Raw genomic sequence first — 26,635 nt, 5'->3', positions numbered from 1 at the left:
TTTTTTCAGCCAAAATGACGTCGAAGTAGGCAATCCCTCGTTGTACCACTTCAATATTTCATACAAAGGAGACGGGGACTAAGAACAGGTGTACTTCAAAAAACTGTGCCAAAAGACATTTACCACCTGTTTTTTAAGAAGATATTCGACACCAAACATGCTGACAGACTACCGACACCTTGGCATGACATTTTGTCAATACCGACCACCACAAGACCAAAGTTAGAAAGTGTATATCGCGATCCACTCAGCAAACACTATTTGCATCTCAGTAAGCTTAGTGCCAATGCAGATTGCCAACACTGTGGTGATACAGAAAACCTAGAGCATCTGTTTTTGGACTGTCCGATGGTATTAAAAACGCAGTTTGGTTCTTTCAATGTTCACTTGTTCCAGCTATCCGTTCATTGCCCAATCTCTCATACCCGTTATAGTAATTGGGCATTCGAAACACCGCCATGCGTGTCTCTCGATGTTGTCATTAGACGTCTTTTGAAGCTCTCGTTGTATATGTAGTATATATGTAGTGGTTTTTTTTATCATACATTTTTTTTCTTTTTCAGACTGCAATATGTTTTATAAGATTACATTCTTCATTGTTTGGGCTGCCGTTGTTAATCTTGGGTCAACAGAAGTAAGTGTTATTTTACTGTCAGTTGCCTCTTTGATATTTTATGAATATTACTTCACTAACGTCAAACCTGGTTATCACAACCTCCTTCTTCACCACCACCACCACCACCACCACCACCACCACCACCACCACCACCAACAACAACAACAACAACAACAACAACAACAACAACAACAACGACAACACCCCCACCACCACCACCACCACCCCCACCCCCACCACCACCACCACCACCACCACCACCAACAACAACAACAACAACAACACCTCCACCACCACCACCACCACCACCATCACCACCACCACCACCACCAACAACAACACCAAATGACTACAAACACCAACACCATCACCACCAGCAAAACCTTCATCACCATCACTATCACCACCAGCAAAACCCCCATCACCACCACCACCACCAACGATAACAACAACAACATCAAGAAATGGCCAACACCACCACCACCACCAGCAGCAAAACCATCACCATCATCATCACTATCATTGTCGTCGTTGTTCTCCAACAAATAGATTTATTGCTAAAGTATAGCATCATATGATTATCCTTTGAATTCACAAAACAATACTATTAGTTAAACTTATTATGTCTCACTCTTACAAAACAATAGTTAAACTTATTATGTCCCACGCTTACAAATAATAGTTAAACTTATTATGTCTCACACTTACAAATAATAATAAAACAAAACAAAACTATTAGTTAAACTTATTATGTCTCACACTTACAAATAATAATAAAACAAAACAAAACTATTAGTTAAACTTATTATGTCTCACACTTACAAAACAATAGTTAAACTTATTATGTCTCACACTTACAAAACAATAGTTAAACTTATTATGTCTCACACTTACAAATAATAATAAAACAAAACAAAACTATTAGTTAAACTTATTATGTCTCACTCTTACAAAACAATAGTTAAACTTATTATGTCTCACTCTTACAAATAATAGTTAAACTTATTATGTCTCACACTTACAAATAATAGTTAAACTTATTACGTCTCACACTTACAAAACAATAGTTAAACTTATTATGTCTCACACTTACAAAACAAAAGTTAAACTTATTATGTCTCACACTTACAAAACAATAGTTAAACTTATTATGTCTCACACTTACAAATAATAATAAAACAAAACAAAACTATTAGTTAAACTTATTATGTCTCACACTTACATTTGTTTATTACAATTTCTCTTTCCTTTCATAAATCAAAGGAATGCCCAGGTGAGTAATAATTTCAGTCTATCCTGTATTCGTCAAAATGTCGTCTATACTGGAATAATGAAGACAAAGTTATAAAATATTGCCCCCGTTTATATCACTTAAAGGGAGATTTACCAAAAAAACAGGATGAATTTGTTTGCCTTCCAAGATTCAATATCTAAGTATGTGTAATCATCAGCTGTCCGGGTCATGACAGACGGCGTGGCTGGCTCAAAATGTGAAGGTTACCCCGCCGCTGACTTTTACTTCTAAGTGTTAAAATATTTGTCAGGCAAGACGATAAAATACACCAATGTCAGCAAACATCGTGTAAAGTTCACCTGAAGAACTTTTTGGTAAACTAGCTTACATTGATTTTATATATCATATGAATTATCTATACACAAAGCAATCGACCAGCAAACAAACAAACGATTTAATAATTCCGTGTGGTTTTTTTCACTATATAGATGAGCTTTATTGTTCCTGTGTAAGATATGAGATCTTCACTGACAAAATGAAACCAAAAAGGGGGTCATATTGGCGGGCAGCAAAGGACTTCTGTGTCGAAATTGGTGGTACTCTCGCTAATCTGAAAACAAACGCTAGTAACATTGCTGTAGTCGACATGATCCTAGCTAACGGTTTGGACAAAAAAGTTAAAAATGGGTTTTGGATTGGATTGAATGACATAACTGGTGAGGGTGTCTATGCCTGGGGTGACGATGATCGACTTGGCAACTGTAATAATCCATACAAAAACTGGGCAGATGGCGAACCAAACAATAATAAGAAGAAGGGTCGTAAAGGACAGGACTGTGGACAATTATGGTAAGTGTCCATACCTTCAAATAAATATCCTTACAAACTGAAAGTGTCCTTACCTTCTCATTACCTTCAAATAAGTGTCATTATTACCTTATAACAAATATCTTTACCTCAAGTGTCCTTACATTCTGATAAGTATACTTACCTTCCAATAAAGTATCCTTACCTCCCGATAAGTGTCCTTACTTTCCAACAAGTGTCCTTACCCTGTAATAAGTGTCTCTACTTTCTGATAAATATCATTAACTTCCAATAAATCTGTCCTTACAGTCTGACAAGTGTCTTTACCTTCCTATAAGTGTCCCTGTGGTCCACATATAAGATAACATATTGTGTACTTCTTTTGTAGTCATTTTGTATATTTGTATCTGGTGTATAATTGTATCATATGTTTCTTTGAAAGTGTAGCTTACTTTTGTTATCTGGTAAAATAAATTTCCTTCCTTCCTTCCTTCCTTCATTCATTCTTTCCCTCCTTCCTTCCTTCCTTCATTCATTCTTTCCCTCCCTTCATTCATTCATTCATTCATTCATTCATTCATTCATTCATTCATTCATTTCATTCAGAAGCGTCCTATTATTGGTGTATTTACCCATTTCAATTGTAGCCAGTGTTCTGTAATAGTACAGACTAGATGCACTATAATTGAAATGTCCTCAAATCATGATTTTAAAGTTGTCGTATTTTTGACACACAGTCTAAGAATGCGCTCGTGTTTCTATACGAGATTTACACACTGAGTTGCCCTTTATAAAATTGATGGCTTAGAACAATTAGGACATATTTCAACTACTACAGATGTGTCAAAGGATAAGAGTTACATCTGTCTAGTTCCGGGCAATCGAAGTCTTCTCGAATTTTGGTTTCACTGTGGAGTCATAGTCATGTCAGACAAAATAATGATATCAATCAGTCTCTATAGGACAATATTTCTCTTTGTAACAAATATTTGCAGGATATACTTGCTGTTAATGCAGACAGGTATTTTGCCTTGAAGTATTAAGACATATGGCTACCATCAATACAACGACCTATTTCTTAAGTTTTATATATCATTGTACATTATTGTCAATTTGATCGATCACCAGGTTTAACAAAAAAGGAACTGTTGGACAGTGGGATGATGAATACTGTAGTGAACGAGGCAAGGGAGTAATCTGTGAAATACAAAGTAAGTATATTGAGACAGAGGATTCAAACATGTAGAATTACACACACACACACACACACACACACACACACACACACACACACACACACACACACATACACACACACACACACACACACACATACACACACACACAATCACATATGTATATATATAGAGAGTGATATGATATGAAATTGAAACAAACACACCACCTGACAGACAGACAGAGACAGACAGACAGACAGACAGACAGACAGACAGACAGACAGACAGACAGGCAGACAGACAGATAGATAGATCGATAGACAGACAGATAAATAGACAGACAGGTTATCAGTGCATTATCTTATTTGTGTAATTTGTTACAATATACGCTGTGTGAGATGTAATTGAAACTCTATAGTCTCTCTAGTTTGGTAGTATGTATACTTATTGTACAATACAGCATTATCTATTGGTAGTACATATGTATACTTATTGTACAATACAACATTATCTATTGGTAGTACATATGTATACTTATTGTACAATACAACATTATCTATTGGTACTACATATGTATACTTGTTATACAATACAACATTATCTATTGGTACTACATATGCATACTTGTTATACAATACAGCATTATCTATTGGTAGTACATATGTCTACTTATTATACAATACAACATTATCTATTGGTACTACATATGTATACTTATTATACAATACAACATTATCTATTGGTAGTACATATGTATACTTATTGTACAATACAACATTATCTATTGGTACTACATATGCATACTTATTGTACAATACAACATTATCTATTGGTAGTACATATGTATACTTATTGTACAATACAACATTATCTATTGGTACTACATATGCATACTTGTTATACAATACAGCATTATCTATTGGTAGTACATATGTCTACTTATTGTACAATACAACATTATCTATTGGTAGTACATATGTATACTTATTCTACAATACAACATTATCTATTGGTAGTACATATGTATACTTATTATACAATACAGCATTATCTATTGGTACTACATATGTATACTTATTGTACAATATAGCATTATCTATTGGTACTACATATGTATACTTATTCGACAATACAACATTATCTATTAGTAGTACACATGTATACTTATTGTACAATACAGCATTATCTATTGGTAGTACATATGTATACTTATTGTACAATACAACATTATCTATTGGTAGTACATATGTATACTTATTCTACAATACAACATTATCTATTGGTAGTACATATGCATACTTATTGTACAATACAACATTATCTATTGGTAGTACATATGTATACTTATTGTACAATACAACATTATCTATTGGTACTACATATGTATACTTATTGTACAATACAACATTATCTATTGGTACTACATATGTATACTTATTCTACAATACAACATTATCTATTGGTACTACATATGCATACTTATTATACAATACAACATTATCTATTGGTAGTACATATGTATACTTATTGTACAATACAACATTATCTATTGGTACTACATATGTATACTTATTCTACAATACAACATTATCTATTGGTAGTACATATGTATACTTATTGTACAATACAACATTATCTATTGGTAGTACATATGTATACTTATTATACAATACAACATTATCTATTGGTACTACATATGTATACTTATTCTACAATACAACATTATCTATTGGTAGTACATATGTATACTTATTCTACAATACAGCATTATCTATTGGTAGTACACATGTATACTTATTGTACAATGCAACATTATCTATTGGTAGTACATATGTATACTTATTGTACAATACAACATTATCTATTAGTAGTACACATGTCTACTTATTGTACAATACAGCATTATCTATTGGTAGTACATATGTATACTTATTGTACAATATAGCATTATCTATTGGTAGTACATATGTATACTTATTGTACAATACAGCATTATCTATTGGTAGTACATATGTATACTTATTGTACAATACAACATTATCTATTGGTAGTACATATGTATACTTATTCTACAATACAGCATTATCTATTGGTAGTACACGTCTACTTATTCTACAATACTGCATTATCTATTAGTAGTACATATGTACACTTATTGTACAATATAGCATTATCTATTGTTCTTCTTACAGACACGTGTTGCTGCCAGTAACCTGACTTAATTACTCGAACACGTTCGTAATCTTGTGCTGAACAACAACCCATAGTCATCCTTTACCTATCGCTTATTTTTTCGATTTCGTTGTAACTTCTTTGTACATTTTAACTTCTTGTCCTGTGCATTGCTTTTATCTCCTCAATATTGTATTGGCAAAAATGACTTTCATTTTAGTTTGAATAAAGTGGCTAACCTGGGCATCTAATCTGCATTCTGTAGGCGTAAGCATGTTTAATTGTGCTATGTAAGTCCGTATGCATCCACATAAATGATAATATGTGGAATTCTGCCGTTACAATACGAATGGGATTGTCGGCAATTGCTGTAAGTTGTCAGAGAGAGAGAGAGAGAGAGAGAGAGAGAGAGAGAGAGAGAGAGAGAGAGAGAGAGAGAGAGAGAGAGAGAGAGAGAGAGAGAGAGAGAGAGAGAGAGAGAGAGAGAGGGGGGGGGGGGTCATTAGATATCGCATCATTAGCTGTTGAAGATGGTTGGAAGCTCCACATCCACCTCCAATACAACTGCCTATGCCGTGTTGAATGATGCCTTCTATGGTTCTATATATGCATTAAATACTCTGGATCATCGATCAACGTTTGTCGTTGTGTATACGTAGCAACAATACAGTATACTAGCAATATACTATAGGAAAGAACAGTCTTAGGATAGCTTTACCCACAGAAAATACTGCTTCGGAAACCAACCTTTCAATTGACTTAGATAGACACAAACTAAAACATGGTCATGTGGCAGATTACTCAAGGTTGTGATAGCAACAATATTCCTGTGCTTATAATGCCACACAAGTCCCCAAAAACTATACACAACACGATCGTAGAAATGAAGTCATCACCAAATACCAAGATACTGTGAGAATAGTTAACCAATGTCCATTCAATTGCATATATCAGCATTTCGCAATAATAGTTTTAGTCTGTGTCTATTCTAGTTAGCCGAATGCTCGGATTCCGCGGTCGTATCCAGAATATTCGAATGGTAACATAGGGGAGAATGAGAATCTTCGGGTACAATTAAATACAGGATATATCAACTACCTTTACTTTTGTGCCATATTGGTAAAATTATAGCTCTATCTCGCATGACTCACCACATTAACCAGAAGGGACATGCATATATCTAATACACATTCAAACAAGTAACACAAAATCTTTGCTGAACATCAATGTTTATTTGGAGGGGAAAGAGTAGTTTGAAGTTACATATCACAATAAATGACTGAGAGTAGATACATGTAAGAAAAAATGCTGGACAGGAAATCAATGAATCGCGTCATGATAAGTTGAAAGTTGTTGGATAGAGCTGTAGATTTTGATTATATGAAGTTGTTGCAACAGCATGAACCTAGAGAGAGAGAGAGACAGAGAGAGAGAGACAGACAGACAGACAGACAGACAGACAGACAGACAGAGAGACAGAGAGACAGACAGACAGACAGACAGACAGACAGACAGACAGACAGACAGACAGACAGACAGAGAAAAAGAGAGAGAGAGACTTTATTAGTAAAACAAAGATTAATAATAATAATAATAATAATAATAAATAAATAATAATAAATCTTTATGTGACGCATTTGAAGGTTTGATCTTACATTACATATTTTAATAACAAATAAATATTACTTTGATTTTTCACCCACAACCATATCGTTATTGATGAGGATCTTTTGAATTAAACATACCTGTGATAACATGTTTAATTTTACGTTAGGCATAATACAGGCTTGATTCGCTAGCATGTTAGCATTTTCACTGTCACAAACCTATGATAACCACTACTGTCATTGTAAAAGTGAAAGCCATTTTCTTCGATACATTATTTATTCTGTGACCTAATTCAAAGACTACTATATTAACATTTAATAAAATAGAATTGAATTGCAAATACAATTCTTCAATATTTAATATTTTGTAATAACTTACTTGTCATTTCACAAATTATTCCCTTGGATCGTACATCACAATATTCATCATCCGTTAATCCGTTTTCGCCAAATCTAAACCTGTTGGAGAAAAACATCATCCTATTATCACGTGACCTGATCGCTGGATCACGTGACCTGATCGCACCAATTAACAATCATTGTTACAAAACTATCGTTGGCGACTTAATTGAAAATTCATACCTCTATTGAAAGAATAACACCAGTTTCACCCTTACTTTGGTTAGTATCTGAATAAATAGACAGCAAGTGGTTAAATAAACCAATTGATTTGATCTCTACCCATCAATACTTCAATTTGTTAAAATATACATACTATTTGATCTCAAACAGTGTTACTCCTTTGTTACTGTCAATCAATAAATTTGTATTCCCTTACCACGAAACAAGACACGTCAGTTTCATGAAAATACAGACACTGGAGCAACACATTACTATAAATCCAATAACATACTCTGATAACAATTTTCACTCGAACGTGGGTAAACTGATTACTTTGTTGAAATATAGCAACAACATTCACTTGTTCTCTTAGTCTCGTGGATTTCTCATGTTACAAGAAATCGAAAGCATAAAACTAGCTTCAAGTCACGTGACTTTATCAGTATTCCAAGACAAACACATTCCTGCTGCCCTTTGACTCAAGTCTCTGTCAATTGATAACAAAATCTTTGTCTATGAATTATTTTATTGATACTACGACACCGATGTTTAAAATGTGCTACATACATCCGAGTGGGACTCACATAATTATCTTATAAAAGGAAACAAGGAAAAGGAGAAATACACACATTAAGTGAAGAATGTTCTAGTGCCTTCTAGGGGTAATCAAAACCATAAACCAATATAAAAAACATGTATGGCAGGATATTTTCATTTTGGTACATTTAAAAGTGTAATTGTTTCATGGTCTTATCGAGCATAACTACAATATAGATGATAGTATTTTTAATGTCTTAATAATGCCCTTAATTTACACGTAAAATGGTCCATTTGACTTTTTAGTAATTTTCTTATTTCGCTAAACCAGAAGACATTTTAACGACGGCCATAGAATAGTGATGGGTTATACATGCATGCAAACAAACAAACAAACAAACAAACAAATATACATATATGCATATATGCGTACATACACACACACATACATACATACATACATACATACATACATACATACATACATACATACATACATACATACATACATACGTAAATACGTACGTACGTACGGACAGACAGACAGACAGACAGACAGACAGACAGACAGACAGACAGACAGACAGACAGACAGACAGACAGACAGACAGACAGACAGACAGACAGACAGACAGACAGACAGTAGTAAGCCAGGAAGACAGAGATTGAGAGAATGATATAGATAGACAGTGAGACTGATAGTGATAGATAAATAGTTAAATACCATAGTTGGGCACAATCCTGGCCGTTTGCAGGATCGAGTTTTGTGTTATTATCCGGTTCACTGCTCGCCCAGCCAATATAACATGTCGGAGTTCCGTCAGTCCATACATAATCACCTTCAATCGCGATGTCATTCATACCAGTCCAGAAACCATAATTGTCAATACAAGGTGGCCCATCAGCCCCCTTTTCAATAATACGGTTTCTAATACCATCGTGAAGTTCCTGGTTGTCGATATGGGCAAGATGGCCACCACGACTAGCACAGAGATCACTAGCTCCTTCCTGTAAGGTGCGTCCTGCAATATTTGGCTGGTGCCTTTCGCAGTAGATCTCAAATTTCCTGCACAAACAGACACTCGCCACTGTTGAGTAAATTACACATCAAATGACAAATATGACAAATATTAATGGGTCGCATTTTAGGGAATAAATGCATTTTCGTAAACGTGCATTTTGAGGATTCATTTCATGGTTTTATACCGCGTACACCAAGGGCGTTTCCTAATTCATTGGACATGCAAGGTCTAACAGATGTCAGCATAAATGCATAGAAAACATGTACAGCAGAACATGGATATTTTTTGACTATTTATTTTTAATTGGGATCTGAATATCATGGTGACACACTTGGCATGTACATGAATGGTAACTGTCACTTGCTATACCTAGTAACTTTAATAATTAGAGAAAAGTCTGACTTACCAGGCTTGTAGCCGTACGATTGCTTTGAAAAAAAGAAGAAAACAAATAACTGTGACGTCATTTTTGGGCAGAATTCATGATATTAGGTGTCTCTTATTCAATGGCTTTGATGATTACATAACTTTCGTATTCAAACGTTGTATTATTTCAACTACTAAACTACGTGTCATTGGCTTAGACCGTGTCACGTGGTATAAAAAGTGACCCATAGTGGTCTTAATTTGAATAGACACGGGACACTATTCGTATTTATATTTTCCCTAGGGCACTATTCTAGTCTAAGACTCGTTAAAGTTGAACGCTAGTTAAAAATGAATGCATTTAGAGAACCACATTGTAAAGTAACACCAAACTATACTCACCGTTATAGATATCCCCAAGACTAATATTGCTATCAATTTGAACTCCATTTTGTCTGGAAAAAAAGAATCACCACAAATATTTACTGATCTGTTTCAGTATTCCATTTATCTTACTACAGTATGGCTATTTATTCGCATCATCGAAGATTTATGTACTTAATCATAAAGAACGAATTCTAAATTTAACGCACCACTATACAGGGTCTATTGGTCAACCCCTCACGTCTACCAACTACACAGGGGTAATATAAACGTAGATAGATATTTAAAGACTACGGTGTATTTTCTGAACAATATACTTTACGATTTCTTTGATACAAAGATTGCAAACTTGAAATATTGAGAAGCAAAATGAGATATGTTATTGAAAACCAACAATATACTGTCTAGTACATTATATATATATGCATAATTATGATACATTTGTATAGATAGATAGATAGATAGATAGATAGATAGATAGATAGATAGATAGATAGATAGATAGATAGATAGATAGATAGATAGATAGATAGATAGATAGATAGATAGATAGATAGATAGATAGATAGATAGATAGATAGATAGATAGAAATGTTGGTAGGTAGGTAGGTAGGCAGGTAGGCAGGTAGGCAGGCAGGCAGGCAGACAGGCAGGTATGTAGGTAGGTAGGTAGGTAGGTACATACATACATACATACATACATACATACATACATACATACATACATACATACATACATACATACATACATACATAAAATGAAGCAGAAAAGGATAAGAAAGTATGAAAAAGAAAAAAAAGATAATTTTTAATGCTATTTGTTCTACCGCAGACGAAGGACCATACTATCATATATTCGGTTGACAGTAACAACACCAATAACGTTAACGAAGGATATTGCAAACATACAAACGAAGCTAAGCTTACCTTAGTTTGTTGGCTTCTTCGTTCTTTGATGAAACTCTGCCCTCAACTCAGCGGTTGTGGATGTATCAGTACCAATCTCAGCCCATTATATCGATTGATGCTGAACGGGGGTGCCTTCCATGTAATTGCGATCCTGAGAACTCTTCAGAATAATGCAGATGCCCTCCAACTTTAAAAATAGGACTAACTCCCCCGTACTAAAAGGCTTCTATCTGTTAATTACAGATCAAATATTAAAATAATTTTCAATTTGCGTCATCCTATTATCTCGTATTTACTCACATCTGCTAAAAATCCGTCTTCGAGACTAATAATTATTTCATGATATCAGGAAAATTAAAATTTGCCATGCTCTTCGAAAACACAAAAATGTATGTAATGCCAGATTTTACTTATTGAAAAGTTCCCATGAAAATAAAAGCAAAAGTAATTCGTCACACTTTGAGATGTCACTACCGTCATGTATCGCAATGGGAATTCAACCAGGTGTTAGTAGATTTCCGGAACATTTGTTTAATATCAAAGTATTGAATGTAATATTCATTTGATATCATGTTTACACGATAAAAAGGAATACATTCATGTACTGTCATATGTCCACAGATAACGACACATTACAAACCAAGCGGTCGCCAAAGTGAGCCCATTAGTAGAGATAAAATTTCAAAAGATACAGTAAATAGTAATAAAGATCACCTGTACAAATTAAAACACCAATTTTCACATTGACGAGAGAGTTCCTTTATGCTACTCTGCAAACAATGAACAATGCATACTCACACAGTATATTGTCATTCGACTAAAACACGTCTTTTTTATTTCTATCCCCGGACATGACTCCCGGGGACCTGTTCTTATGGTTGTCGTTTCGATATCAAAGAAAACTATTTTATCTAAAACTTGGAATAGTTGACGGTATTCCTTCAAATCAAGGGGTTAGTGCTCAGAGGACATACCCCATTTTTTGTGAATTTTAACTTTTAACAATTCTAATTTTGATATCATGTGTAATGTCTGATGTCAGAAAAGAGAAACCTATATTCTGAAAGATAACGAGATTAAACACGTGAAATAAAGTTGGCTCAGGGTTAAAAGAGCCTGGTAAAAAAAAATGTTTTTGTTATTTTCTAAAAATGATTTATTTCTTAAACGCCCTGGTGACATTTTCTGACTCGGTTAGAATGATAAACAAGAGGAACAGTGTACTTTAAAAGATATCCACCCACATTACCAGACGACATTCTTAAGATGTCTTTTGTAGACGAGTGTTGTTGGCAAGGGCTGATGACCCAACCCAAGTTTTCATAAACCCATCCCGTACTAGTATTACCGGGGACTTCCTTATAACACTAACCCGAAATAATTCTCAAAACCCTAATGACATTACTGTTATAATTGTTTGTTGTTTCATTTCTTATCTCACCAAAATTGTTCTGAGTGAAGACGGAGAGCAAAGAAAACCCCCCTGATGTATGTATGTATGTATGTATGTATGTATGTATGTATGTATGTATGTATGTATGTATGTATGTATGCATGCATGCATGTAAGTGTATGTATGTATGTATGTATGTATGTATGTATGTATGTATGTATGTATGTATGTATACATGCATGCATGTAAGTGTATGTATGTATGTATGCACGTACGTATGTATGTATGTATGTATGTATGTATGTATGTATGCATGTAAGTGTATGTATGTATGTATGTATGTATGTATGTATGTATGTATGTATGTATGTATGTATGTAGCGACCCATTTATCAAAAAATCTTGCTCTCTGTCGTCCGTCCTTCTGTCCGCCTGCTCCAACCAATCAACCATCCAACTACCAATCCCTCCTCTCCACTCACTCCTTCCCTTCACTGTCTGTCTGTCTGTCTGTCTGTCTGTCTGTCTGTCTGTCTGTCTGTCTGTCTGTCTGTCTGTCTGTCTGTCTGTCTGGCTTTCTGTCTGGCTGTCTGTCTGTTTATCAATGTTTGTATTGTAAAATATACGCAATGACAATTTGAAATGTGTAATTCAATAAAATCAAATATTAATAACACAGGTGTTACGTTTTCCACGCACATTGTCACCATTTTATTTTCATTTTACACAATTGCAAATAGTTGAAGTGTTTATCTAGTAGAGCTAACATTTGCCTCAATTACTCAACAATTGACACGGGGGTGCTCGTCTTTGGTCTTGCTATGTACGTCCCTAAACAAATAGTTTACTTGCCATGTATAACAACATCATATTTGGACTTTCGTCACCACAAAAGTGACACCCCTGGCTTATTTCATGTTATAAAAAGTGGTTAAACTGGAAACTTTTACCACAGACCTGGGGACAGAAAGACGTATTGAATTCTGTAAGCGTCGACAATAAGACAAGGTAAGTAAATTCTATTTATTGCTTAACATTCTTCATTTGAAAAATAGTTTCAGTTGTCAGCGTGATCAACGTCTCGATATTGTTAAATGGTCACTCAAAATGAAATATTATGCAAACAGAATGTCTTAAAGTGTTACACTGTATATTGCAGGGTGATGTAATACAACAAGTTTAAACTCTAAACTGTGTGCGGAAGGCATTTTAACATTTTAAATCTCGAATACTATTAGGTTCATCTCTGTTTAGAGGAGTTGGAAAAACTGAGGAAATTTATCATGGTCATAACAATTTAAAATTTCGAATTGATGAGCATAAAGCGTAATCGGGCGCTTCGGAATTAGGATTTAGTTACATCTATTCATTAACTTTATGTTTTCCAACTTAGTTATTACCTATTTTATGATATGCTTACTTACCAATTCCTTCCTCGCCTCTACACATGCACAATTGCCATTGCATCAGGTTCTTCCGAGACTTGGCTCATGTCAGTGAGGCGTTGGGGTGATGTTGGGTGTTTCAAAAAAGGGAAACATTCAAAGTGTAGTGTAAATCTACGAATGGTTTAAATGTGCACTAGTTGCAACAACTAAAGTCACATAGTATATGTTAATTAGTTGTTGCCAATATAATCTATTGGTAGAGTAGTGGCAAGTTTCAATTTAGAGCGAAAGCTCGGTTTTGAATCTGTCACCATGTTAAAACTGTACTAGTTGTAACTGGAGTATCATTTGTCGATCAGACAACCACAGTGTATTCACTGGAAATTGTTCACATACATGCAAATAAATAGACATTGTACATGTTAATCAAGGTCGATATTATGCAGATGTTTATGATATGAGAGAGAGATCTGAAAGAGAGAGAGAGAGAGAGAGAGAGAGAGAGAGAGAGAGAGAGACAGACAGACAGAGACAGAGAGACAGAGAGAGACAGAGAGAGAGACAGATAGAGACAGAGAGACAGAGACAGAGAGGGGGAGGGAGGGGAGGGAGGGTAGGGAGGGAGGGGAAGAAGGGAGGGAGGAGAGGGGGAGGGAGGGGAAGAGAGGGTAAACTATTTTTGTAGCTGTAAACATATATTTTACAATACAAACATTAATACACAGACAGACAGACAGACAGACAGACAGACAGACAGACAGACAGACAGACAGACAGACAGACAAACCTAAAGTCAATAATGACCCAAAGTCAATTTTATTTTATTTACGATGTATACAGCCACAACAATAGTTTACCCTCAAGTGATTAAATACTGTTCACGTATATAATTCCCAGTTGTAGCTAGTACAGCTTTATGTTTGTCATCGAAATCTTATTTCTTCTTTTTTCAGACGACAGAATGATTTTTAAGCTGGTTTTCTTAACCCTTTGTGCTGCTGTTGTTACTTTTGGGGTAGAAGAGGTAGGTTCATTTTACTGTTTTTACAGCAACGTTGTCATCATGATGATGATGATGATGATGATCATCATCATCATCATCGTCGTCGTCATCATCATCATCATCATCATCATCATCATCATCATCGCCACCACCACCCCCACCACCACCACCACCACCATTGCCCCATGAGTTACCTATAGTATCTCCAATACCATTACCCCATGAAATACCAGAATGAATCGCATAAAAAGGTTTCATGCATTTTTCCTACGTTAGTTGTGATTGTTTTTTGAGCTATTTACTATTTCCTTATCTATCTTTCAACCAGGTGGCTGAACTAAATTCGGAGGATATATGCCCAGGTGAGAATCAATCCCCTTCTTATTTCGTTCTTGATTGCGTTCATAAAATGTTAGAATGCTACCTCCCCTAAGATCACGTTTTATTAAGGGTTTGTTAGTTTGTCTGTCTGCGTCTCTCTATCTCTCCCCCCAATCTCCCTCCATCTCTCCCTCCTCCCTCTCTCTTCCCCTCCCCCTCTCTCGCTATTGACTTTAACTATTACAAATTGAATGGACATTTGAATATGTTTAGCATAATTTGGAGTATCGAGAATGCCGTGTGTGAAATTAAAGAACATAACGAACTGTAATAAAACATATGAACTATATCAATTGCAATACATTGAGTTCTACGGCCTGAACTTTTTTCTCTTTTGATTTCAATTATGTGAATAATACATGAAAAGCTCAAAAACAGCTGCCCCCTTTACCCCCTCTCTCTCTCTCTCTCTCTCTCTCTCTCTCTCTCTCTCTCTCTCTCTCTCTCTCTCTCTCTCTCTCTCTCTCTCTCTCTCTCTCTCTCTCTCTCTCTCTCTCTCTCTCTCTCTCTCTCTCTCTCTCTCTCTCTCTCTCTCTCTCTCTCTCTCTCTCTCTCTCCCTCAGATCTGTCATCTCTCGCTCTCAGATCTGTCATCGATCACCAGAACTGGCTGCTAGATATCATTCTTAACTTTAATATTAATAACTAACTAGTGTTATATTTAATTTGAAGCTGATACGAGTAAATATTTATTGTTTACCTTTGCTCAATAGATGAGCTTTATTGTGCCTGTATGAAATATGAGATCTTCTGCGATCAACCAAAACCGGACGCCGGAAAGACCCTCCGACAGGCGGCAGATGACATTTGTGCAGAATATGGTGGAAGGCTCGCTAATCTAAAGACAAACGCTAGTAACGTCGCCGTAGTTAATTTGATACTAGAGAAACACTTGTACAACACTAGTTGCATAGCTAAAAGTGGTTTTTGGATTGGATTGAATGACATAGCTCAAGAGGGTGTTTATGTCTGGGGTGACGGTGAACCACTTGGCGACTGTGATAATCTCTATACCAACTGGGCAGAAGGCGAACCAGACAATAACACCAAGAAGGATCCTAAAGGACAGGACTGTGCACAATTATGGTAAGTTTACTTACATTCTGATAAGTGTTAATTATGGTAAGTTTACTTACATTCTGATAAGTGTTATTGTCTTTTCATATTCTCTTTACATTCTCATACCTGATATTATTTTCTGATTAATTGTATTTCTATAATGTGTTTTTTTTTCAGTTAAAGTAGGGATTTTTTATTTTTGTACGTAGTATCATCCTATTGAGATAAATTGTAAAATACGCCAAGTTATTTTGTAGAAATATCTGTAAATGGCAACACAATCTTAATACATGTTCTTCATTTACGAGAAGTGTTTTTCAATTACGGCAAGAGTACTGCAATACATATTTGATTCAAGGTTACTGCATTCATGTGGGTAGTTTCCCGTAATTTTATTTTTTATTTTTTTTTTTTTTGCTGTAAATTGTCTTGTAAATAATTTATTTCATTACCAAACACAGGAAGCAAGCTTAGCTCGTCGACTGATACGTAACCATGTACTTTCATTCTCATTCAAGAGAATTAATTTAACATGAATATAGAGCATAGGGAAAATGAAAGTACTGGCGTGTGTGAATGGCGCCACACAGTGTTGAAGACTTTCCTAGATAAATCGAAACATAACTCTAGTAACACCGTGTAGGGCGCTGTACAGTAAAGAAAATATCACGGAATTGATCCCTTGCTTCACTTCAGATCTTTTCTTTTGTAACTCAAATTGGTCTTTAAATGCTTCGTATGATTCTATACAATATTAGTGTCTTACAACACCATTATTAACTGGAACAAGCTTTTCATTTTGTTGATAAGTTGGGAGCTTTTCGACTGCAAACTGTCAGTCTTGTTCACTCCTTGATAGAGGGCGCTGTTGATAAGCTGAGAGCTTTCGACTGCAAACTGTCAGTTTTGTACACTCTGATAGATGACGCTGTTTTATATTGTTTTTATACGACTAGGTTTAAACCAAACAGACACGGTGGCATCGTTGGAGAATGGGACGATGAATACTGTAACCACCGAAAGAAGGGTATCATATGTGAAATACCAAGTAAGTATTCCTGAGAAAGGTCTTCCGTGCTAGATTAAAACGTTGAATTACTGTATGCTGTATGAACTGAAACGTTGAATTACTGTGTGCTGTATAGTCTGATGGTTAGATGTAGATAAGCGGATTAAGGGTAAACAGAGATATGGTTCGATGTCGAGCATGACAGACAAGATATGTAGTGACAAGGAAAGGTAGACAGAAAATCAACCAGGAAGACATGATGATCAGACATGGAACTAATGTGTTATGGCTTGATATCATAATTTACAATTGATCATTTTTCTTGCAGACACATGTTGTTGCACTGACATGGCGTAATTGAACCATCACCAACACCAGAAACAAATACAGTGTTATCCGACAGATTAATGACAAGCAAACTCTCTATTTAGTATTAGTTATGTGGCCTAGTTGGTCATTATAATTCCTTTGTATCTTTCATTTCACGTCCATAGAGTCATTTTCATTTTCTTTTCATTTGACGTTATTGCTTTCATTGTAGTGTGAATAAATTGACTATATATGCTAGTCTTCCAAACTGTATTCTGTACGTAGTTATGTGTTAAATCTTTAAGCTACCATGTGTAGTGTGTGTGTGTGCGTGCGTGCATGCATACGTGTGCGTGTCAGCATGCGAGCGAGTGACCGAGCGAGTTGGTTAGCGAGCGAGCGAGTGAGTGAGTGAGTGAGTGAGTGAGTGAGTGACTCTGTTTATTCATTCCGATGTATGTATGACAAGCTCTCGGCGGAAGTCGATGCTCTGGAATGAGATTGGTAAAACAAATAGCCATTGAATAAGGATAGCATATCTTTCAAGTGCGGCTAGATGCATCCAGTGACAAAACATCACACAGTATAACTAAACAGTGGAGGGAAGTTTGCAGAGAGTCCGAATATGAAATATATTCATCCATTCATCCATCCATCCATCCATCCATCCATCCACGCTGTTGATTGATGAGTGAAGGCCAGGGTAGACATGCTTTCCAAATAGAACCCCAATAACACAGCACTGGTAATTAGTGGATAGTTGAAAACACACTTCTTTTAAATTTGCCTGTCGAATCTTTATGATGACATTCTGTGTACCATATGTTATGTCATTGAGATAAAGCAGAGAAAACTATATTATATCAAGATTATCATAAATACTTTACAAATGGTTATTTATAATAAAGTAAGCGAAACCATAGACCCTACACGAGTGTAGGGTCTATGGCGAAACTAACAATTTGCAGAAGAAAGCTTTCACTTTAAATGACGTTGCTTTCATTGACTATATATGTCATTCTTGCGTCATAAATGTATTTAAGAAAATGTAAATGGCTGGCATTTCAAGATAGCACATAATGTTACAGGTATAACTGGTATGATATTTTCAAAGAATTCGCACATTCTAAAGTTCATTAAGATTGTAAAATTAGTTCCTGAATTGAAAACTTAAAGTATACACTCTTCTCATAGTACTAACATGGTTATCAGCATTTCAATCATATGCATGGGATCCGATGTTGCTTTACACAGGAATAGACACACGGCAGGATTTCTTATCACATTGAAAAATGACAAGCATTGCTATTCTTTAAGTGTAGAAGAAATATGCTAGTAATGTAAAGTTTACAGCTGGACTTCAATGAATGATTTCAATGGCTGCATTATGGTTGCTTACTTAATGTCTACACATATATATAATTATTATTAATCGTGTGTTTCTACATCTAAAGTGCACGTGGCATCGCTATAATTGTTTATTATGCAGTTGAAAGTATCTGCTTGTGTATAAGAAATGTTACGTCCCACATACATACATACATACATACATACATACATACAAATGTAAGTGTCTCGCTGGAGAGAACAGTGCTCGATGCAAATATTAGTAGCAGAGGAGTATATACTTAATTCAAAAGAATAAGGATGTAATAAGTCGTTACTCAGAGTTTCACGCTTCGAGCGATCTTCAGATAACTAAATTGGGGTTGTCAAGGTATACATACAAACATTAGGTGTATGTACCGACATAGACAATCCAATTTAGTTGTTTGAAGGTGATCGCTCGAAGCGTGAAACTCTGAGTAACGACTTATTACATCCTTATTCTTTTGAATTATATATATATATATATATATATATATATATATATATATATATATATATATATATATATATATATATATATATATATATTTATATATATATATATATAACTCGGTGAGTATCAATCTGCTATAAGACAGTGCTCTATACCGCAGTGGCAGAGCGTAATAGTTTTGGTAGTACTGGAACTCTTTCTTGGGTGTAACTCGGAGTTTCACGCATATTGCGATCGCAATATGCGTGAAACTCCGAGTTACACCCAAGAAAGAGTTCCAGTACTACCAAAACTATATATATATATATATATATATATATATATATATATATATATATATATATATATATATATATATATATATATATATATATATATATATATATATATATATATATATATTAACCATCAAAATGTCCAACTTACCACCAGCAAACACATTAGATTTTGATAATAGAACTGTTCATGTGAATCGTCATAAGAGACGAGACATTACAATATCGGAAATTAATAATACGAACGCCAGGTACGTCCATATAGAACTTAACTGACAGATTGCTTTACGTCGTCAAATCTGACAGAGGATATATTTGAAAGAACACTTGTATCTGAGGTCAAAATATTGCCACATTTATTTGTCTTTTTATTTGCAAAATTAGTCATTTGATGCGTGGACCAGATGGTTAAATGTCTCAAGTACTGATCCTGTCCATATGGTTAATGGATGTCGTGAGAGTGGTCGAAAAATTGAGTAATTGGAAGTTGTTTACCCTACTTTCCATTCTGTAATGACGATAGAAATGGACAATAAAGCTGTCAATGAGATGAAGGAAATTAGCATTGCACCGTATGGTTGTCATTCTGTAACTTGTTTAGACCAAAGACCTCTCTCTCTACTGAAGTATTATGAAAACAGCTATGTTCAGATTATAGGAGTTGTGAATTTGACAAAGAGCAAAGAAACATTTCATCATGTTAGGAGATTTACCTATATATAAGTTTAGGTACAAACACAGATATAACATTTTTCCAATCGACTTGAGCTGAGCCGACGAAGGTAAGTGACAGTGATTTAGCAGTTTGAAAACTGCATGCTCTTCCCCACTGCCTATAACAGGATTTCAAACAAACTATCTAACTATGCATATACCATTATATTTCTGTATTTACGTGAATGTTTACATACTTCCTCAGGATTACCATAAATCTAATATTGCCAGTATGGAATTTGTTCGCAAGGGATTCAAATACAAAACTGTGTGTATGTGTGTGTGCGTATGTGTGTGTATGTATGTATGTATGTATGTATGTATGTATGTATGTATGTATGTATGTATGTATGTATGTATGTATGTATGTATGTATGTGTGTGTATGTATCGACGTACGTATGTACGTGTATAGTTAATATGTTTGACTGTGTGTATATGTGTATGTGTACGTGGATATGTCTGTCTGTATGCATATGTGTGTATGTTTGTTTGTTTGTGCTGTGCTGTGTTTGTGTTCGTGCAGACAATCTATAGTTCACAACTACCTGACCATTCTAATAAAAGCGTATCAAGTATATTAATAGCTGAAACGCGTACAATCAGTGGAGTATGATAAGACTTCGGTCAAATATATTTGTCAAGGAATACGTCTATTACATATACTTATAACAGTAAATACTTTATTGATCACAGGTATCGACAATGTTGCTGGTATTATATTTAATCTTGACACTGGCTGCAATTTCCAGAGCTGATGATGAAAATGTAAGTTTTTTTCACACATACGTAAATCAATGTATCATACATATCATATATATACCATTAGTATAGCGTTACCAAGCTCACCAAAAGTGCATGAGCTCGCGAATTAAACATCTTCAAATTCATTTAAATTCAACTCCTCCTCCCCCTCCCCCCCCCCCCCCCAGCTAGATCAAAAGCAACAGAAGGCTTGGACATATTCCCGAACATCGTGTATGGTATTGCTAGGGACGATCGCATAATGTCACACAAGCTCAAAAAAAAAAACATTCGAACGTAGTTCATTTAGGTGGAGGGGGTCTGACGTCAATAGCGATTACTGAACTTCATTTTCGCACTTCTAACCAAATTTCGAAAACTTTCACGCCTCCAAAAATAACAGGTTCTGTATTTATTACTGAGATGTTGATAAGTTGATTAAAATTTACTTCTAATGTGATACACAGTGCTGGGTTAAGGTAGACTATTTTAATATGTTTACCAACATTGGTTTACATTGCATCGATTGTAGTGGTGTGAACGCTATAATTTTCATCATGGTATACATATGTCGATGTCGATGGGTGTTCTAAACCGACTAACTTCGTTTATTCATGAGCGCGTGCGACATTGTGATCGTCCCTTACATTGCCATGTTGTTGTTGTTGTTGTTGTTGTTGTTGTTGTTGTTGTTGTTGTTGTTTTCACCAAATTCATTTAAAAAACACAACTATTTTGAATAATACAGTGACCGGTTTCTTTCCTGTATATTCATAACACAGATGTCTGACATTAGGCTGCAGTTTTATAGGTACTCTGTGAGCTTTGTGAGCGTGTCACATGGTCAAAGTCATGTAGCATAATGGGTGTAAAAGCCGTCATCTTAATACAATCCCAATTTATACACAAAGTAGGGCCTTTAAATGTAAATCAGGAACTATAATGTCTACCAAATCATAAGAGATATATCGAAAATTACGATGTAAAAAACAAAACTTCTCATGTTGTCGTTTTTTTCCTTTTTCCCCCTTACTCCCAACTCCAACAATTTAGGATGGATCCTGTCCTGGTATGTATTTAAATTCTGTACTCAAAATTTCATCTACATTTTTTTTCAAAACAATATCATATATTTATTAATGTAACTCACCAACTGTTGTTTTTCTTATCTGGAATATATATTTTGCAGTGGTTTGAATCCTGCGTTTTGTCTCTGTTGGGTTTTACTGCACTATTATATTTCATTATATTTTTTTGAAACTATGAACTCTGTCTGACCAACTGGTAACTGATGATATCATTTTCTGGGTACTTATAAATTTGGAAGTTTACAAAATCATCTCAGTTTCCAAACCCCCTTGTACACGTTAAATCGCTTCAAACATGGAGGGGGTGCCGACATAGATTTGCTGAAGTATATATTAAATCTATTAATTGTGTTTGTACTATACTAGCTGTCTACGTGACAGAGTAACCAAGCTAGCTCTCTTCACCTATCGGCTTGTGCTATTATAGGTGTAAACTTTATATATTAGCCACATCTCTGATGATAGAACTGGCCCAACTGTTAGTACAGAATCATTTAAATAATATTAGCCAATGTGTAAATTTTGTCACGTATACTGTAACTTCTAAGTAAATCTTAGCGGAGAAGCTCATTTACATAATATCTTCATTTGAATATAGTCGCAATAGTCTGACGTAGTGTAATCACTCCTCATTGCGACCCATCAGTTCGAGTGGAAATTTTCAAAGTTCAAAAACGGGTTTATATTGATGCTGTCACAAGCGGATAGTTGGTGAGAGCTAGCATATATAGTCACTAGATCTAGTGCCATAGACTAGACAGGTTTTGTGTGTACTCACTTCAGTTGAACATATAGCCATGATTACATACTGTGTAAATTGTAGGACCGTTTATGTGCCTTGTCATATGTGTTACAATAGGTAAGCAAAGTAGAGAATAGAAGTCAACAGTCTCACTCCGCCCTCGACATCCTCAATAGTTAACAGTGTAAACCCTCATGGCATCCTCAATAGTTAACATTATAATATACCTAGTGATAATACTGTGCCATGATTCGCTAGAATCAGTCACGTGATAGGAAAATAGAATGACTACTTCCCTTGGGGAAATAGTCCCATCAATTTTTACATAGTCACGTGACCACCGCGCGTTCACAGCAGGTCAAAATGGCAGCTTCTGACGATGTCGTCTGCCACCGCGAGTTCACAGCATGAGGTATATTATAAAACACATATTGCCTGGCCTATATTCGGGCTATAGCACCCGTTCATTACCCCCTCGTGACTGTGAGTTACCAGAATCACATGCTATTTCCCTTGGCCTTTGGCCTCGGGAAATAGCATGTGATTCTGGTAACTCACAGTCCCTCGGGTGTAATAAACGGGTGCTATAGCCCTCATGGCCAGGCAATATGTGTTCAGTGTAAACCCTCATGACATCCTCAATAGTTAACAGTGTAAACCCTCATGACATCATCAATAGTTAACAGTGTAAACCCTCATGACATCATCAATAGTTAACAGTGTAAACCCTCATGACATCCTCAATAGTTAACAGTGTAAACCCTCATGACATCATCAATAGTTAACAGTGTAAACCCTCATGACATCATCAATAGTTAACAGTGTAAACCCTCATGACATCCTTATATTAGAATACATCTAAAACTATTATTGAAAATTTCGTGGTCTCTTTCAATCAATGAATAGATTAAATATCTTATCGTCTGAATCTGGTTTTTGTGCATACTTATGCGTCGTTATGGACCTACTTTAAGATGTCGTTCTGTCGGCTGAGTTCGGAAACGAATATGGTGTTTTTTGTTTATTTTTTAAACGGCTTTAACTTTCCCATCTTAAAGGAATATATATGTGATAAACCAAATTAACATAAATTGTAGTTTCGTCCACACATAATAGTATAATATCAAAGATAAGAAAGTGGCTCCAAACGTCATATATTCATGTTATTGTACATATAATGCTTGACTTGTATTGTGTGGTATTACGTTTGTTATAACCGGAAATGACATGTTCTAATGTTATCTTATGGTCTTATCAACAGCTGCTCAAGCATGCGTCTGTGTGAGGTATGAAGTTTTTTGCGAAATGGAAGATCGACTACCAAATTTAACCTATGCCCAGAGTGCTGCGGCTGTGTGTAAATCACGTGGAGGAATGTTGGCTAACCTAAAAGATGCAGCGACCGATACGCTAATTCGTAAATTGATTATGGACAACGAACTTGATGATAGCTCTTGTATTGAAAACAAAGGCTTCTTTATCGGCCTGAATGATAAAACAGTGGAAGGCACGTACGTATGGAGTGATGGAACTGAAGTAAATAGGTGCAATCCGTACACAAACTGGGCAACCGGTGAACCAAATGACAATGAAAAACAGGATACGAAGGGACAAGACTGCGTACAACTCTGGTAGGCGATATTATCGATCTCGTAGATACTTGCAATGCATACTCCATTCCTACCGATTCAGTATTTCTTTATGAATATCTGTATATCTAACTGAGGGGATATAGTGTGGACAGGTTCGAATGTCTGTAGAACTGTGTACTTTCATAGTATATGTAACTGAGGGGATATAGTGTGGACAGGTTCGAATGTCTGTAGAACTGTGTACTTTCATAGTATATGTAACTGAGGGGATATAGTGTGGACAGGTTCAAATGTGTTTGGTTTTATTTTTAGGTTTCGAGGTAATAGACAAGGCAAGTGGGATGACGAATACTGCGATTATAGACCAAAAGGCTTTGTGTGCGAGATTCCAAGTAAGTTGTTAGTTTGTCAGTCAGTCAGTCAGTCAGTCAGTCAGTCAGTCAGTCAGTCTGTCTGTCTGTCTGTCTGTCTGTCTGTCTGTCTGTCTGTCTGTCTGTCTGTCTGTCTGTCTGTCTGTCTGTCTGTCTGTCTGTCTGTCTGTCTGTCCGTCCGTCCGTCCGTCCGTCCGTCCGTCCGTCCGTCCGTCCGTCCGTCCGTCCGTCCGTCATACATACATACATACATACATACATACATACATACATACATACATACATACATACATGTATAAAGGAAGAGAGACGCATACTGATATTACTGAGACAGTGACAGGCAGATGGAGACAGGAGGACAGAGAGAGGAAAAGAAAGATACAGAGAATACAATCGACGTGTAGTCCATTCAAGTGGTTGGTTTACAATTCGATGTATCAAAATAATTCACGAGCGAATACCTACGCCGCTATAAAAACACTATTAATTGGCATTTATTTACAATTGACCAAGTTTTAATTGATTTTGAAGCTATTTTCCTTTCATTCATTTCAGATACCTGTTGTTGTGATGGCATTCCAGAAATACAGTAACCGACATTTCGTCCCATTGACACGTATGACAGCAGTTCCTTTACATCACCATACTGAATTGCGTCAACATGACGTCACTTCCGTGACAACAACTCAGTCGACTCAACTGTTAAAATTGCAATTTGCTCTTTGCAGTTTCGCTAGACACATAATTTATAGCACGTACATTTATCGATACAAAACAGGTTATCTGTTATCATAATTTGCATAATTTCTTACGTCACAAACGAAAATTACTATGTATGTCTTTCAATCTCAACAATATATTACTGTACTTATATTCGAACAAAACAGTCACTTAGATGTTCTCTTTAGAGTACATTTACGAAATAAAATATGTAGAGCTGCTCATGCAATAAAGATTTCGTTTGGTTCTTGACTATTTGGAAATGTACTGGTAAGATAATGTATGTATTGGTTAGATAATGTATACATACGTATGTATGTATGTATGTATGTATGCATGTATGCATGTATGTATGTATGTATGTATGTATGTATGTATGTATGTATGTATGTGTGTGTGTGTGTGTGTATGTATACATGTATGTGTGTATGTATGTATGCGTGTATGTATGTATGTATGTATGTATGTATGCATGTATGTGTATGTATGTATGTATGTCTGTATGTCTGTATGTATGTATGTATGTATGTATGTATGTATGTATGTATGTATGTATGTATGTATGTATGTATGTACGTACGTACGCAATATAAAACAGAGTTGACAGCCATACTGTAAAAAAGTTAAAGCTGT

At 35.5% G+C, this 26,635-nt stretch overlaps 4 protein-coding genes across 4 annotated transcripts; 3 read left to right on the top strand and 1 right to left on the bottom strand.

The window, feature by feature from the left end:
- The first annotated feature begins 2,385 nt into the window (after nucleotides 1-2,385).
- On the top strand, nucleotides 2,386-3,903 carry LOC144453112 (perlucin-like protein). The gene is made up of 2 exons (XM_078144389.1): nucleotides 2,386-2,699; nucleotides 3,786-3,903. Exons 1-2 carry the CDS (start codon nucleotides 2,386-2,388, stop codon nucleotides 3,901-3,903), a joined length of 432 nt encoding a protein of 143 aa, XP_078000515.1.
- A 3,324-nt stretch (nucleotides 3,904-7,227) lies between these two features.
- LOC144453022 (perlucin-like protein) lies at nucleotides 7,228-11,461 on the bottom strand. Its single transcript, XM_078144287.1, has 6 exons — nucleotides 11,412-11,461; nucleotides 10,503-10,555; nucleotides 10,141-10,162; nucleotides 9,437-9,800; nucleotides 7,994-8,073; nucleotides 7,228-7,412 (listed from the first exon to the last, which is right to left on the bottom strand). The coding sequence occupies exons 2-6, from the start codon at nucleotides 10,548-10,550 to the stop codon at nucleotides 7,384-7,386; spliced, it is 543 nt and encodes a 180-aa protein (XP_078000413.1). The 5' UTR covers nucleotides 10,551-10,555; nucleotides 11,412-11,461; the 3' UTR covers nucleotides 7,228-7,383.
- A 2,281-nt stretch (nucleotides 11,462-13,742) lies between these two features.
- Nucleotides 13,743-18,208, top strand: LOC144452980 (C-type lectin mosGCTL-1-like). The gene is made up of 6 exons (XM_078144227.1): nucleotides 13,743-13,794; nucleotides 15,128-15,198; nucleotides 15,506-15,539; nucleotides 16,272-16,644; nucleotides 17,574-17,665; nucleotides 17,955-18,208. The coding sequence occupies exons 2-6, from the start codon at nucleotides 15,136-15,138 to the stop codon at nucleotides 17,981-17,983; spliced, it is 591 nt and encodes a 196-aa protein (XP_078000353.1). The 5' UTR covers nucleotides 13,743-13,794; nucleotides 15,128-15,135; the 3' UTR covers nucleotides 17,984-18,208.
- Nucleotides 18,209-24,594: 6,386 nt separating this feature from the next.
- Nucleotides 24,595-25,875, top strand: LOC144453111 (low affinity immunoglobulin epsilon Fc receptor-like). The gene is made up of 3 exons (XM_078144388.1): nucleotides 24,595-24,950; nucleotides 25,224-25,303; nucleotides 25,838-25,875. The coding sequence occupies exons 1-3, from the start codon at nucleotides 24,625-24,627 to the stop codon at nucleotides 25,873-25,875; spliced, it is 444 nt and encodes a 147-aa protein (XP_078000514.1). The 5' UTR covers nucleotides 24,595-24,624.
- Nucleotides 25,876-26,635: the final 760 nt, after the last annotated feature.

Source organism: Glandiceps talaboti, chromosome 23 (assembly GCF_964340395.1).
Source record: "Glandiceps talaboti chromosome 23, keGlaTala1.1, whole genome shotgun sequence".
Taxonomy (NCBI): Eukaryota; Metazoa; Hemichordata; class Enteropneusta; family Spengelidae; genus Glandiceps; species Glandiceps talaboti.
This window is presented reverse-complemented; position numbering and strand designations above follow the sequence as displayed.